The sequence below is a fragment of the Bombina bombina genome, chromosome 1, assembly GCF_027579735.1.
Source record: "Bombina bombina isolate aBomBom1 chromosome 1, aBomBom1.pri, whole genome shotgun sequence".
Taxonomy (NCBI): Eukaryota; Metazoa; Chordata; class Amphibia; order Anura; family Bombinatoridae; genus Bombina; species Bombina bombina.
In genome coordinates this window covers 1,302,092,996-1,302,105,476 of record NC_069499.1, presented here as the reverse complement: position 1 = coordinate 1,302,105,476, position 12,481 = coordinate 1,302,092,996, and the positions used below count along the sequence as shown (strand labels likewise).

The 12,481-nt window shown below is 36.6% G+C and overlaps 1 protein-coding gene across 1 annotated transcript in view; it reads left to right on the top strand.

The window, feature by feature from the left end:
* The first annotated feature begins 3,389 nt into the window (after positions 1 to 3,389).
* The window catches only part of ZNF536 (zinc finger protein 536), a 433,592-nt gene continuing 424,500 nt past the window's right edge, over positions 3,390 to 12,481 (top strand). The window contains exon 1 of the mRNA XM_053701773.1: positions 3,390 to 5,556. Coding sequence (XP_053557748.1) covers positions 3,390 to 5,556 — 2,167 coding nt within the window. The remainder of the gene's footprint in view (positions 5,557 to 12,481) is intronic.

Genomic DNA, 12,481 nt, shown 5'->3' with positions numbered 1-12,481 from the left:
TCTCTGTTTTATGATTTTGCTATAAAAATATTTTTTATTAATATTTTGAGGGTTAAGTCCTGATTTTGAAGGTTTTGCAGATACGCTAGTCAGTCTCCTTAAAATTTAATATACCTCGTTAATGCTTACTTGCAAACACTGAAGAATTTTTATGATTATAATCATGTGTTACACAGCACCTAGTACTGTTCCTAAGCCGCATACTAATCAGCTTAATGAGATATTATGCCACATTTTGTTGACTAAAGCAAAATCCCTTTTATTGTTGTAAAGCTTGTCCTTTTATTTTTATTCAAAACATTATCATGTTTTATTGCATGCCAGAGAATGTCTGTGGGCTCTGCAAGAAACTTTTATATTTTATTTGTATATTAATATTCCTGTATTTGTGTATTTTGTTAATTTCTTCGGCCCGGCCTTAGTTGGAGCTGAAGTTAAAATATTAGATGTGTTTTCCTTTCCGCATAATAGTGCATTATACAACTTCAAAAATAAATTAGTCATAAGTATTTTTTTTTATGTATTTAAATAATGTTTCTGACATAGTGGTTTGTCCCAGTATATTAACTAAAAAAAAAAAAAGTGTTTAGAAAGTTTTAAAATGTCTTAAAAAAGAAAAGTCTGTGATTTATTACAATAATCTCTTTCATACATATTTTGTTAAAGTTACTTCTTAAACTTAATATGTCTTTTATTCATTCTGAAAGCAAGAGCGTCATACATTAATGAATGTCAGGACAATTAACTTTAAATATGAATCTAAATGAATAACATCATCAACAAATAGCTGTAGGTAGAAAAAAGACAATCAAAGGAAGCAGAAAAAATTAGATGATGAATTGTTACTTAGAAACCTATTTTTTACTTAAAGGGACAAGCTACTTGAAATGTTTTATTGTTTAGAAAGATAGATATTTGTTTTATTACTCATTCCTCAGTTTTGCATAACCAACACTGGTATATTAATACACTTTTTACCTCTGATTACCTCTTTTCTAAGCCTCTGCAGACTTCCCCGGTATCTCAGTTCATTTGACAGACTTGCATTACAGCCAATCAGTGCTGACTCAAATAACTCCACGGGAATGAGCACAATGTTATCTATATGACACACATGAGCTTCTACTGTCTAACTGTAAAAAACTTTCGAAATGCATTGACATAAGAGGTGGTTTCAACGACTTAAAAATCAGTTTATGAGCCTACCTATGTTTAGCTTTCTACAAAGAATACCAAAAGTACAAAGCAAATTTGATGATGAAAGTACATTGTTTAAAATGTCATTACCGAAATTCAAATCATAAATCCGAATGTTGATAAGAACGAATATTCTTAAAAATTCTATAATCGAATGCTATTTACAGTTTTCGAATGCCACTTTCAAATTTGAATGTTTATAATTATATCGAATGTCCACATTCGAAATTTCGAATTTAACATTCTATTTAACAAATACTATTCAAAAGTTCAATAGTTCATGTGGTAGGGAGAGAATCTAGTAAATTGATACATAATAGATACAAATATATCATTTCAAATGTTTCTATATAGAATATTGCATAATTCGAATATTACATTTAAAGAAAGCATTAGAAATACTATTACAAACATATGAATTTGAATATTGCATAATTCAAATATTACATTTAAAGAAAGCATTAGAAATAATATTACAAATATAAAGTCGAATTTTTCAAAACATATATTTTCGAATGTAATTGTAGAATTCGAAACCGAACATTCGAAAATCGAATGTTAGATTGTTATGTAAACATTTGAAATTCAATTCGAACGAATGTGTTAAAATTCGTTTCATTTTTCGAATGTTGCAAAACATTCGCCCATCCTTACTGTATAGTTAGGTGATCACTGTGGTAACAGTGAACACCTTGCAAGAAAAAAAAGTGCTTTTATTTCTGTACTACACAATCAATATTATAACCACCAAAAGCTTATGTGAGCCCCTATTTCACATGTGGATACCCTTGATGACACTTTTGTTAGGAGATCACAGAAACAGCAGTGGTCACTTGGCCATTTTCAATATTTTTTTTACTAAAATCTAAGCTAAAATATAAATTAATTTTGCAGTTCTTGCCGCAGCTATCACACATGCCAAGATTTATAAATATATTAATGGTATATTGTGAATCTGTTGGGCCTGCTAAAAAAAAGCAATATATAATTTGTATGGGTCACTTAAAGGGACAGTCTACACCAGAATTTTTAGTGTTTAAAAAGATAGATAATCCCTTTCCTATCCATTACCTAGTTTCACATAACCAACACAGTTATATAAATACACTTTTTACCTCTGTGATTACCTTGTATCTAAGCCTCTGCAAACTGCCCCCTTTATTTCAGTTCTTTTGACAGACATCCATTTTAGCCAATCAGAGCTGGCTCACTGGAACTTCACGTGCGTGAGCACAGTGTTATCTATATGACACACATGAACTAACACCCTCTAGAGAGAAGAGGCGGCCTTTAATGGCTTAGAAATTAGCATATGAACCTCCTAGGTTTAGCTTTCAACTAAGAATACCAAAAGAACAAAACAAAATTGGTGATAAAAGTAAAATGGAAAATTGTTAAAAATTACATTCTCTATCTGAATCATGAAAGTTTATTTTGGACTAGACTGTCTCTTTAATGAAATGTGACTTGCAATAGTATTTAAATGTATGTAGCAAAAAAAGCTCAAAATTGTCTCAGCACTGGGGTGTAAAATGGTTTAGCAAATATGCTATTCATTTTCTACAATCCATACTGTGCCTAAGTTAAACTGTTTAATTTAAATTTACTCAACATACTCTTACCTCTTTTAAGCCATGACATAGCAACTTTTTTTTTAATATAAAGTTTCACATATTTCTGCATGTTGAGAAAAAAGACCTCCTAAAAAGACCCCATAGTATAAAATTGCCTAAGCTTATCTATTTTTATTTTTACTTACACCAATTAAGTTGGAATATCTCCTTTACTTAATTTCGCTAACTGGAATTCAAATTGCATGGAACTTATGAAGTCATTATTATTCACACAGTGAAGACAAAGTTGTATTGTATTTTTTATTGATTTTTTTTTGTTTGCTGCAGTGAGCATAATTTAAAATATTAAAATAAGAATATCATATTTTAGAAGATTAAGAAACTTTATATATATATATATATATATATATATATATATATATATATATTGTTAGATCTAAATTCATTGTTATCCAATTTATCAAAATGAAAATAGCCTAATTTTTCTTTAAATACATTTTCTGTTTAGAATAATTTACACTTTTTAGTACAATTTTACAGACAATACTTGGTGTTTTAATATTAGTTTCCTAAGCATTGTTTTAATTATTTTTCTTTTTTGTTTTGATATTTATAGGTATGGAGGAAGCTAGTTTGTGCCTTGGTGTTTCATCAGCCGTGCCTGAAGTTGATACCCATTTAAACAGCACATTGCTGAATGGCCAGTATTCAATGAGCCAGAAGTTGCATCAGATAACTTCCCAGCTCAGTCACGCCTTCCCAGAGCTGCAAAGCCGTCAGAAAAACGACGAAAAGACTGGAAACCAGTCAGAGGAGAAAAGTCATGTGCCCATGGCTAATCAACCAATCAGCAATCAAATGGCCCTATTGGCCAATCAGCTGAATAGGGATGTAGATAGTACTCTTAATGGAAGAGTGGATCTTCAACAGTTTTTGAATGGTCAGAATCTTGGCATTATGTCACAGATGAATGACATTGAAGATGATGCAAGAAAGAACAGAAAGTACCCATGTCCATTGTGCGGGAAACGGTTCCGTTTTAATAGCATATTGTCACTTCACATGCGCACTCACACTGGGGAAAAACCTTTTAAATGTCCATATTGTGACCACAGAGCAGCTCAGAAAGGAAACTTGAAAATACATCTGCGTACTCACAAACTTGGAAACCTTGGCAAAGGCCGTGGGAGAGTCAGAGAAGAAAATAGGCTGTTGCACGAGTTAGAAGAAAGAGCAATTTTAAGAGACAAACAGATGAAAGGCACCCTTCTACAACCAAGAATTGACGTGAAACCACAACAGCACTTACAGCAATCTCCTTTGTCTAATTGTCATATATCTGCTCCAGCTAATCATAGCACAACAGATCTCTCCAACAAAGCACCATCTCCCAAGCCAGCAGCTGTTCAAGAGGAAGCAGTAGCTCCTACCATTGGGTTCAGGTGCACATTTTGCAAAGGAAAATTTAAGAAAAGAGAAGAATTAGATAGGCACATAAGAATACTGCATAAACCCTACAAGTGCACTCTTTGTGACTTTGCTGCCTCTCAGGAGGAAGAGTTGATCAGCCATGTTGAGAAAGCTCATATAACAGCCGAATCAGTACAGGGCCAAGGCTCCAGTGGAAATGGAGAACAGTCTGCTAATGAATTTCGCTGTGAGGTGTGTGGACAGGTTTTCAGCCAAGCATGGTTTCTCAAGGGTCACATGAGAAAACATAAGGATTCCTTTGAACATTGTTGTCAGATTTGCGGAAGACGCTTCAAAGAGCCTTGGTTCTTAAAAAATCATATGAAGGTTCATCTGAACAAATTATCAGTGAAGAACAAATCTAATGATGCAGAGGTGCCCGTGTCCATGAACAGCATGTCTCAAGAGGCACATGCAAATCTCTACTCAAGGTACATATCCTGCTTGCAAAGTGGTTTTATGCCTTCAGATAAAGCAAGCTTAAGTGAACATAGTCACATTTATAACAAAGCAGATCTGCCATTGAAAGAAAAAGAAGTAATTGGAAAACTGCTTTCCCCAATTTCTGGGATGGGCCACAGCATGTCTGAAGGTGATAAGCATTCTTTACTTGGCTCTCTCAATCTGGTGCCACCTCTAAAATCTAGCTGCATAGAAAGGCTACAAGCTGCAGCCAAAGCTGCTGAGATGGATCCAATTAATAGTTATCAGGCTTGGCAGCTAATGGCTAGAGGAATGGCAATGGAACATGGCTTCTTGTCTAAAGAGCAGCAGATACAGCGTAACCATGAAGATTCTATAGTCAATGCTGGAGTTCTTTTTGATAAAGAAAAAAGAGAGTATGTAATAGTAGGGGCTGATGGCTCTAAACAAAAAATGCAAGCTGACTTGGTTCACAGCTCTAAAATTTGTAATCAGAGAGATATGCCATCCAAACTTGAGCTTTTAGAAAGCACCAGAGATTTTTTGTCACATGGCATAAGCCAAGGGCTTGACTATAATTTTCATCATCATGGGAACATGAAAGATAAGCCTACAGAGTGTCCAGATTGTGGGAGAGTCTTCAGAACATATCATCAAGTTGTAGTCCATTCTCGTGTGCATAAGAGAGACAGGAAGGCAGAGGAGGATGCAATACAGATGAGTCTTGATGAACGTCGTGGATCTGGAAGTGATCAAGAGTCACAATCTATCAGTCGATCAACTACTCCAGGCTCCTCTAATATCACTGAAGAAAGCGGGCCTGGTGGTGCTCTGTCGCAGACAGGAAGTGCACAGGAAGACAGTCCACATCCGTCATCCCCCTCTTCTTCAGGTATGAAATCCTAAATACCAGGTTTTCTATTTAGTTAAAAGATTATTATAAAAAAATATAAAATGCTGCTTCCACAGTTTTTTAAACACTCACCTGCCTCTCAAAGTGTAAATCACATTGGTTTTCGTTCAAATAAATTTTGTAATTATGAGGAAAATTGGAAATTAGATGAAACTTATTAATTACCTACCGTGATAATAGTTGGTCATAATACTCACGTATTTCTCATATGTACACAGAAAATCACCCTTATTAGTGTGGATAGCTTTGTGTGTGTGAGCATGCATGCTTGGATGTGGTGGGGGGGGGGGGATATATCATGAAGATATCTAGGCTAGAGGAAAAAGGTCTAATCAGTTCTGTCTCTCTTTTTCTTTCAGAGTGTAGTAATACCTTACAGAGCAATTTATCTATCTACCAATCAGCAAGTAGTAATGCCTTCCATCAAGACAGTATAAATTAGATTAGTCAGGGAAAAAGTTTGGAGCAAAATGTATTAGTTCACGCAAAGTTAAAGGGGCACTAAAGTCAACATTAAACTTTCATGATTCAAATAGAGCATGAAACTTTAAGAAACATTCCAATATACTTCCATTATCAAATTGTGCACAGACTTTTTATATGCACACTTTCTGAGGCCCCAGCTCCTACTGGGCATGTGCAACAGTTCACAGAATGTACATATATGCGCCTGGGATTGGCTGTTGACTGTCATATGATATTGGGGACCAGCAAATGGAAGTCAATTTTGAAATATTTAATTTTAAATTCTGATAATTTAAAATTCTAAGTGTTATTGCATTGTCTTTTTATTATGTACTTGTTGATTATGCAATTCTACTATATTTGTTGGTTCTTTAAAGATAGGCACATGCCTATTTTTTTTAGTCGAGAGAATGCAGGTACAACAAACAACCTTATGTAATAACTTCTATTAAAAATAATTTTAAAACATAGACATATATTTCAACATTCTTCTTTGCACAACCGAAAATGAGTACTCTTCATTTCAAATTTGCATTTGATGTCCCTTTAACAATATTATTTTGATGCTAGATTCACTTATGGAACAGTCTCTGCAATGACCAATTAATATGTTATTCTGCAGTCTCTCAACATTATATTGTTAAGAAACTGTGACTAGGATCCATTGGGAGAGACTTTTATATCATTTCTGAATCTAGGTTATTGAGACTGTTATGTCACAGTTCCTACATAAATTTTGAAAAGTTATGTTAAAAATTAAATTTTTGTATTCTTTTATTCATTTTTAAAGTAGCTGCTACAATTTGGCATCATGTGCATGGATGTTGTGCTGATATCTGAGGTAACAGTGGCACTTATTGGCACATATGCACTACTATCTGTGAACAAAGCATCAGTCCCTAATAGGTTGCACTAGACCTGTGGTTATGGATGCCAGCTGCCTCCATAGAAATAAAAGACAATCTGTAGGTGAAAGGGCACGATGGTCTGTGGGGGTCACACAACTCCCCACCAAAGCTCTACTTTAGACCCCAATTCTTCAATCTGCATTTATATTTTTCACAACTAGGCAGTCATTTTAACCCTTGGCGGCCAGTAACATACAAATCAATAATTGTACTTCATTGGTTGCCATTAAGACATGTAAACAGTAGAAATGTGACCCTCATGATTGTCCCTCATTTTTTTTCTACTCCATATTTGTAATGCTTTAAGGTATAGCGGACATTACACTCATGGACTTTAAAAAAAAACTCAACATTTAAGTGTCCAGTATTTCCCTAGGCAGCCTGCTAAAATACTGGACTGTCCAGTTGAATACAGGACCTCTGCCAACCCTACCTGTGGTGTGGATTAAATGTTTTAAAGGAACATAAAACTGCCTTTCAAAATCATTTTTTTTTAATGTTTTAAAGTTATAATATACTGCTCTTCAGAACTTCTTCCTTAGTCTTTTGGAAAGTGTCCTAGTCATTTCTACCTCCAGCCAGCTAACAGTCAAACCAGAGGACATACAGCTAACAGTCAAACCAGAGGACATACAGCTAACAGTCAAACCAGAGCACATACAGCTAACAGTCAAACCAGAGCACATACAGCTAACAGTCAAACAACAGTCAAACCAGAGCACAAACAGCTAACAATCAAACCCATGCACTTTCAGACCATAAAGCACAAGCTTTAGCACTGAATATAATGCTTTCCAGTGGAGTAAGGACAAACGTTTCTGGCAAGTAATAATTCTAACTTTCATTAAAAACATACTTTTTATAAATATTAATTTTGACTCACGATTTTAAGACCCTTAGTTTGTCACTTAAAACAGGTACAGTGTATTGATGACACAAATTAAGCTTGAAGGTCTTCCAATGGACGTCTGACGCATTTCACTGGTAAAGGACACTGGCATCAAGGCTTATGAGTTTCATGGTTTTACCAGGTTTTTATTATCATTATAAATAAGTAAACTTATAGTAAATCTTTATTTTTAGATAATTTATGTAATCATTTTAATGGTTAAAAATAAATATTTTCAGCTATTCTTGAAAAATAAAGACCTATTGTATGTGTTTGTCCTATGCTAATATATATATGTGTGTGTTTATATGTATATATTCACATACTAACACATAAATATATATGTATAAGCATATGCATATATATTTACAGGGAACACAAAAGTTCCCATAGAGCACAATGTGAAGGCACTTTTCAGTGCCAATTTTTTTTCTAACACCCTACAGCTGCCGACTTTAGCCCCAAAATACTGCCTAGTGCAGTCATTTTATTAAAAATTTTTGTTGTTTTTTAATGAAATACACTAGACTGTATTTTGGGGCCATTTGGAGCAGATTTATAAAATTAACCAGAGATCTCATCTCTGGTTAATTTTTTTTTTTTTTTTGTTGAAGGCTTTATTGAGATCATAAAGTCATACAATAAATGCAGTATAAAAACATGAAGCAAGGAGTATGGTAAGACATTGCATTGGAACTTACAAAATGGTATGTAATCATAAGTACTGCGAGTTTGCGGCTATCCAATGGTAGCCTGTAAACAAAGATAACTGTTCTTTAAGAACACAGAGGGTCCATGTAGATGAGGGTTATTCTGAAACTTATTTACTTTGTTCAAACCATAGTAACATAGGGATAACATAGTCCATTTGGAGACAGAGTTCACCTCGTGTTGCCGGCCCGGGGAGCCGATACAACAGCAACAACAAATGTACAAACAATGTCCAAGTAGGCATGAATTCACTGAACAGACAACTGATGAAAGTAGGCATGAATTCACTGAACAGACAACTGATGAAAGTCCAGGTGGGGTATCCATATCATTATGTGATGTGCCTGAGTTTGTATGTAAGGCCTATCTCTGACATTTAGTGAGTGGGAGCATATTGCTTACATGTGTGCAGCATTAGCTCATGTGTGTCAATAGTGCCTGCCTGTAAATGATGGTATCTTTCCAGCGAAAGGAGAGTTTCCACTTGAGCCCTCCACTCCCCCACAGTTGGGACAATGTCGGACTTCCAATGTTTTGGGATAAGTAACTTGGCACTGTTAATCATCAGAGTCAAGAGGGAGTTGTATATTTTGTCGTGGGTCTTAGGGAGGGACAAATACAAAAGGATCTGTGGGTCGTTGGGTATCTGAGTCCCTATTATGTCTGACATTTGTCCAAGTGTTTCTGTCCAAAATGTGTCCAGTCTGTTGCAACTCCACCATATGTGGATCATGCTACCTTCGTCTCCACAACCCCTCCAGCATCTATTGCCTGCCGTTTTGTATATTTTATGTAGCCTGCTAGGGGTGAGGTACCATCTCATCATAAATATATAGTTCGTTTCTAGAACCCTAACAGAAATTGACGATTTCTTAGTGGCCGAAAATGCCCTAGACCATTCCTCCTCTGATAACTCAGCCCCCAACTCCTTCTCCCAGGTTCTAGTGTAGTTAGGTGTTTGTTGTGCATCACTTCCTAATAAAAGCTTGTATAGGATAGAAATTAAGTGCCTTGGTGTGTTATTTGATAAGCATAATTTTTCAAAGGGTGTCAGCTTTCTGGTTAGGGAATGTCATCTGGGGTGTGTGTTTATATAATGTCCTATTTGTGCATGGGAGTACCAATTAATGGATATGTCCGGCTGTGATTCCATAATGGATTCTAAGGGTTTAAGTTTTCCATCCTGGAGGAATATAGTTAGGGTTCTATTTTTTATGTGGCTCCCCTGGTCTGTTGATGTTTCATTATGATTCCAGGGTAAGTCAGTGTTAAGGCAAATAGGCTGCATGGGGGAAGCCACGCCGGACACGGACGTGGAGGTGTTTATTAATCCATCCCATGTCCGGAATAGCTCATCCAGCAGCTGGTACTGCTGGATAACTTTCGGCCTCCGCTTAGCGGGAAGCCACGCGGCCAAACCAGCATTACTGTAACCTAGTATGTGTCTATCAATTTGGACCCATTGTTTATGTTTGTTATTCGTGCACCACTCTATTAGATTTTGTAGGGTTGTTGCGAGTTTATATGTGTGGGCGTTCGGAACTCCTAGTCCTCCTCTTTCCTTAGGCAGATGCATTGTCTGTTTGGCTACTCTGGGTTTGATTCCCTGCCAAATGAACTGTTCGAATAATGATTGGATCCTAGATAGGAAATTGTGTGGGAGCTGAATAGGGGCGGCTTGCAGTAGATATAATAATCTAGGGAGGGCGTTCATTTTTATCACATTGATTCTGCCTAACCATGAGATAGACTTATTCCTCCAACTGGATAAATCCGCTACTAAAGCGGTTTCCAATGTCTTGTAGTTAGCCTGGAATATTACTTTTAAGTCTGTTGAAAGGTATATACCAAGATATTTAAGTTTTGATTCTTGTATTTTGAGTGGGTAATTATGTGCTGTTTGATAGAATTCTGCATCTTCGTATGTTAAATTTAGCATTTCCGATTTAGTGGTGTTTAATGAGAAGTGTGAGACCTTCCCATAGTTCTTGAAAACCTCTAATGTGGCTGGTAATGATTCCTCAATCTTGGTAAGTGTTAGCAGAACATCGTCCGCGTATAACGCGAGTTTGTGCTCAGTGTTACCTATCTGGATACCCCTGATTCGAGCGTTGTCTCTAACTTTCTGTGCCAGTACCTCTATTGACAATGCAAAGAGTACAGGGGAGAGAGGGCAGCCCTGTCTAGTCCCATTTGCAATGTGAAATTTGTCAGATAAAAGGCCGTTTACCTTGATCCTGGCCACAGGGTGTGCGTATAGGGAGAATACTAGATCTATGAATTTATCGCCAAATTTCATTTTGTGCATAACTGCTTTTAAAAAGTGCCAATTTACCCTATCGAAGGCTTTCTCTGCATCGGTAGAGATCAGGACCGCAGGGATTTTGTTATTTTGTGCGTAGGATATAAGCTGTAGGGCTTTTAATGTATTGTCTTTTGCCTCTCTGCTAGGTATAAAACCTGTTTGATCTGTATTTATTAGCTTAGGTAGGTAATTGTTGATTCTGTGGGCGAGGACTTTGGCGAAAATCTTAACGTCCGAATTCAACAGGGAAATCGGGCGGTAACTCTCCGGCCTATCCGGGTCTTTCCCCGGCTTTGGGAGCACCGTGACGTGTGCCTCCAGCATACTCTCAGAAAAACCTTTTGAATCTAATAGTGAGTTAAATAGTTTAGTTAATGGGGGTAGTAAGTGATTTAAGTATTTTTTATAATACTTTATGCTAAGACCGTCTGGTCCTGGGCTCTTACCACTTGGCATGTCCTGGATCGCCTTCTTAATTTCTTCTGTAGATATGGGGAGATCTAAGGCTGTGGATTCCTCTATGTCTAGTGTAGGTAATTTTAGGTCTGATAGATAGTTCTCTATGTTCTGTGGTGTCGGTGTATCCTTTATGTTGTATAGGGACATGTAGTATTGACGAAATGTCTCAGCGATAGATTTGCTATCTTTATGTAGATTCTCCTGTGGGTCCTTAATATAGTGAATGTGTGTGCTGAGCTGGCGTCTCTTCAGTGCTTTTGCTAATGAAGAACCTGTCTTATCTTTTACTTCGAAATACTTTTGCTTAAGCAAGGCAGATTTCCTTTGATGTTCCTTTGTAAGGTGATTTTTAAGGGATTGTCTGCTTTGTGTTAGGGATTTGAGTATTTCAGTGGAGCGTGGGTTACTCTTAAGTTCTTTCTCCCAATATCCAATTTGTGCCAAAGTGGAATTCAGGAACTGTCTGTTTTCTTTCTTTTCCCTTGCTTTGCGAGCTATGAGTTCTCCTCTGACTACACATTTGTGTGCCTCCCAAAGGGATTCTGGGGAGATTTCGTCTTTGTCATTTTCTCTAAAATAATTGTCTAATGTGGCGTCAATTGCTTGGTTGGTCAAGGGGTTCTCTAATATATATTCGTCCAGTCTCCATATGTGTGTTCTATGGGGGGTGTTGGGCCACTCCACCACACACTGTATGGGGGCATGGTCCGACCAAGTTATAGGTAGGATCTTGGAGTCCGTGACCATGGAGAGGCCTATTTGGTCAGAGAGAATATAGTCAATTCTTGTGAATGTGTTGTGGGGGTTCGAGTAAAAAGTATAGTCTCTAGTATGTGCATTAAGAGCCCTCCATACATCATGTATTTTCAATTGGTGCATGTAATTTTTAATATTTTTGATCACTTGTTTGGAAGCATTTGTGGAACCTGTTGATGTGTCTAGCTGTGGGTCCAGCGGTAGATTAAAGTCACCGCCAAGAAATAGAGTGCCCTTCGTGTGTACTAGGAGTGAGTGAAATACTGTTTTGAAAAGAAAGTTTTGGTCTTTGTTTGGGAGGTATACATTCGCCAAGGTGATAGGTTTATTGAACAATAGGCCCACTAAGATAATGTATCTCCCTTGTTTGTCTTTTTCTATGTGGGTGGCTTGGAATTGGATTGAGTTCTT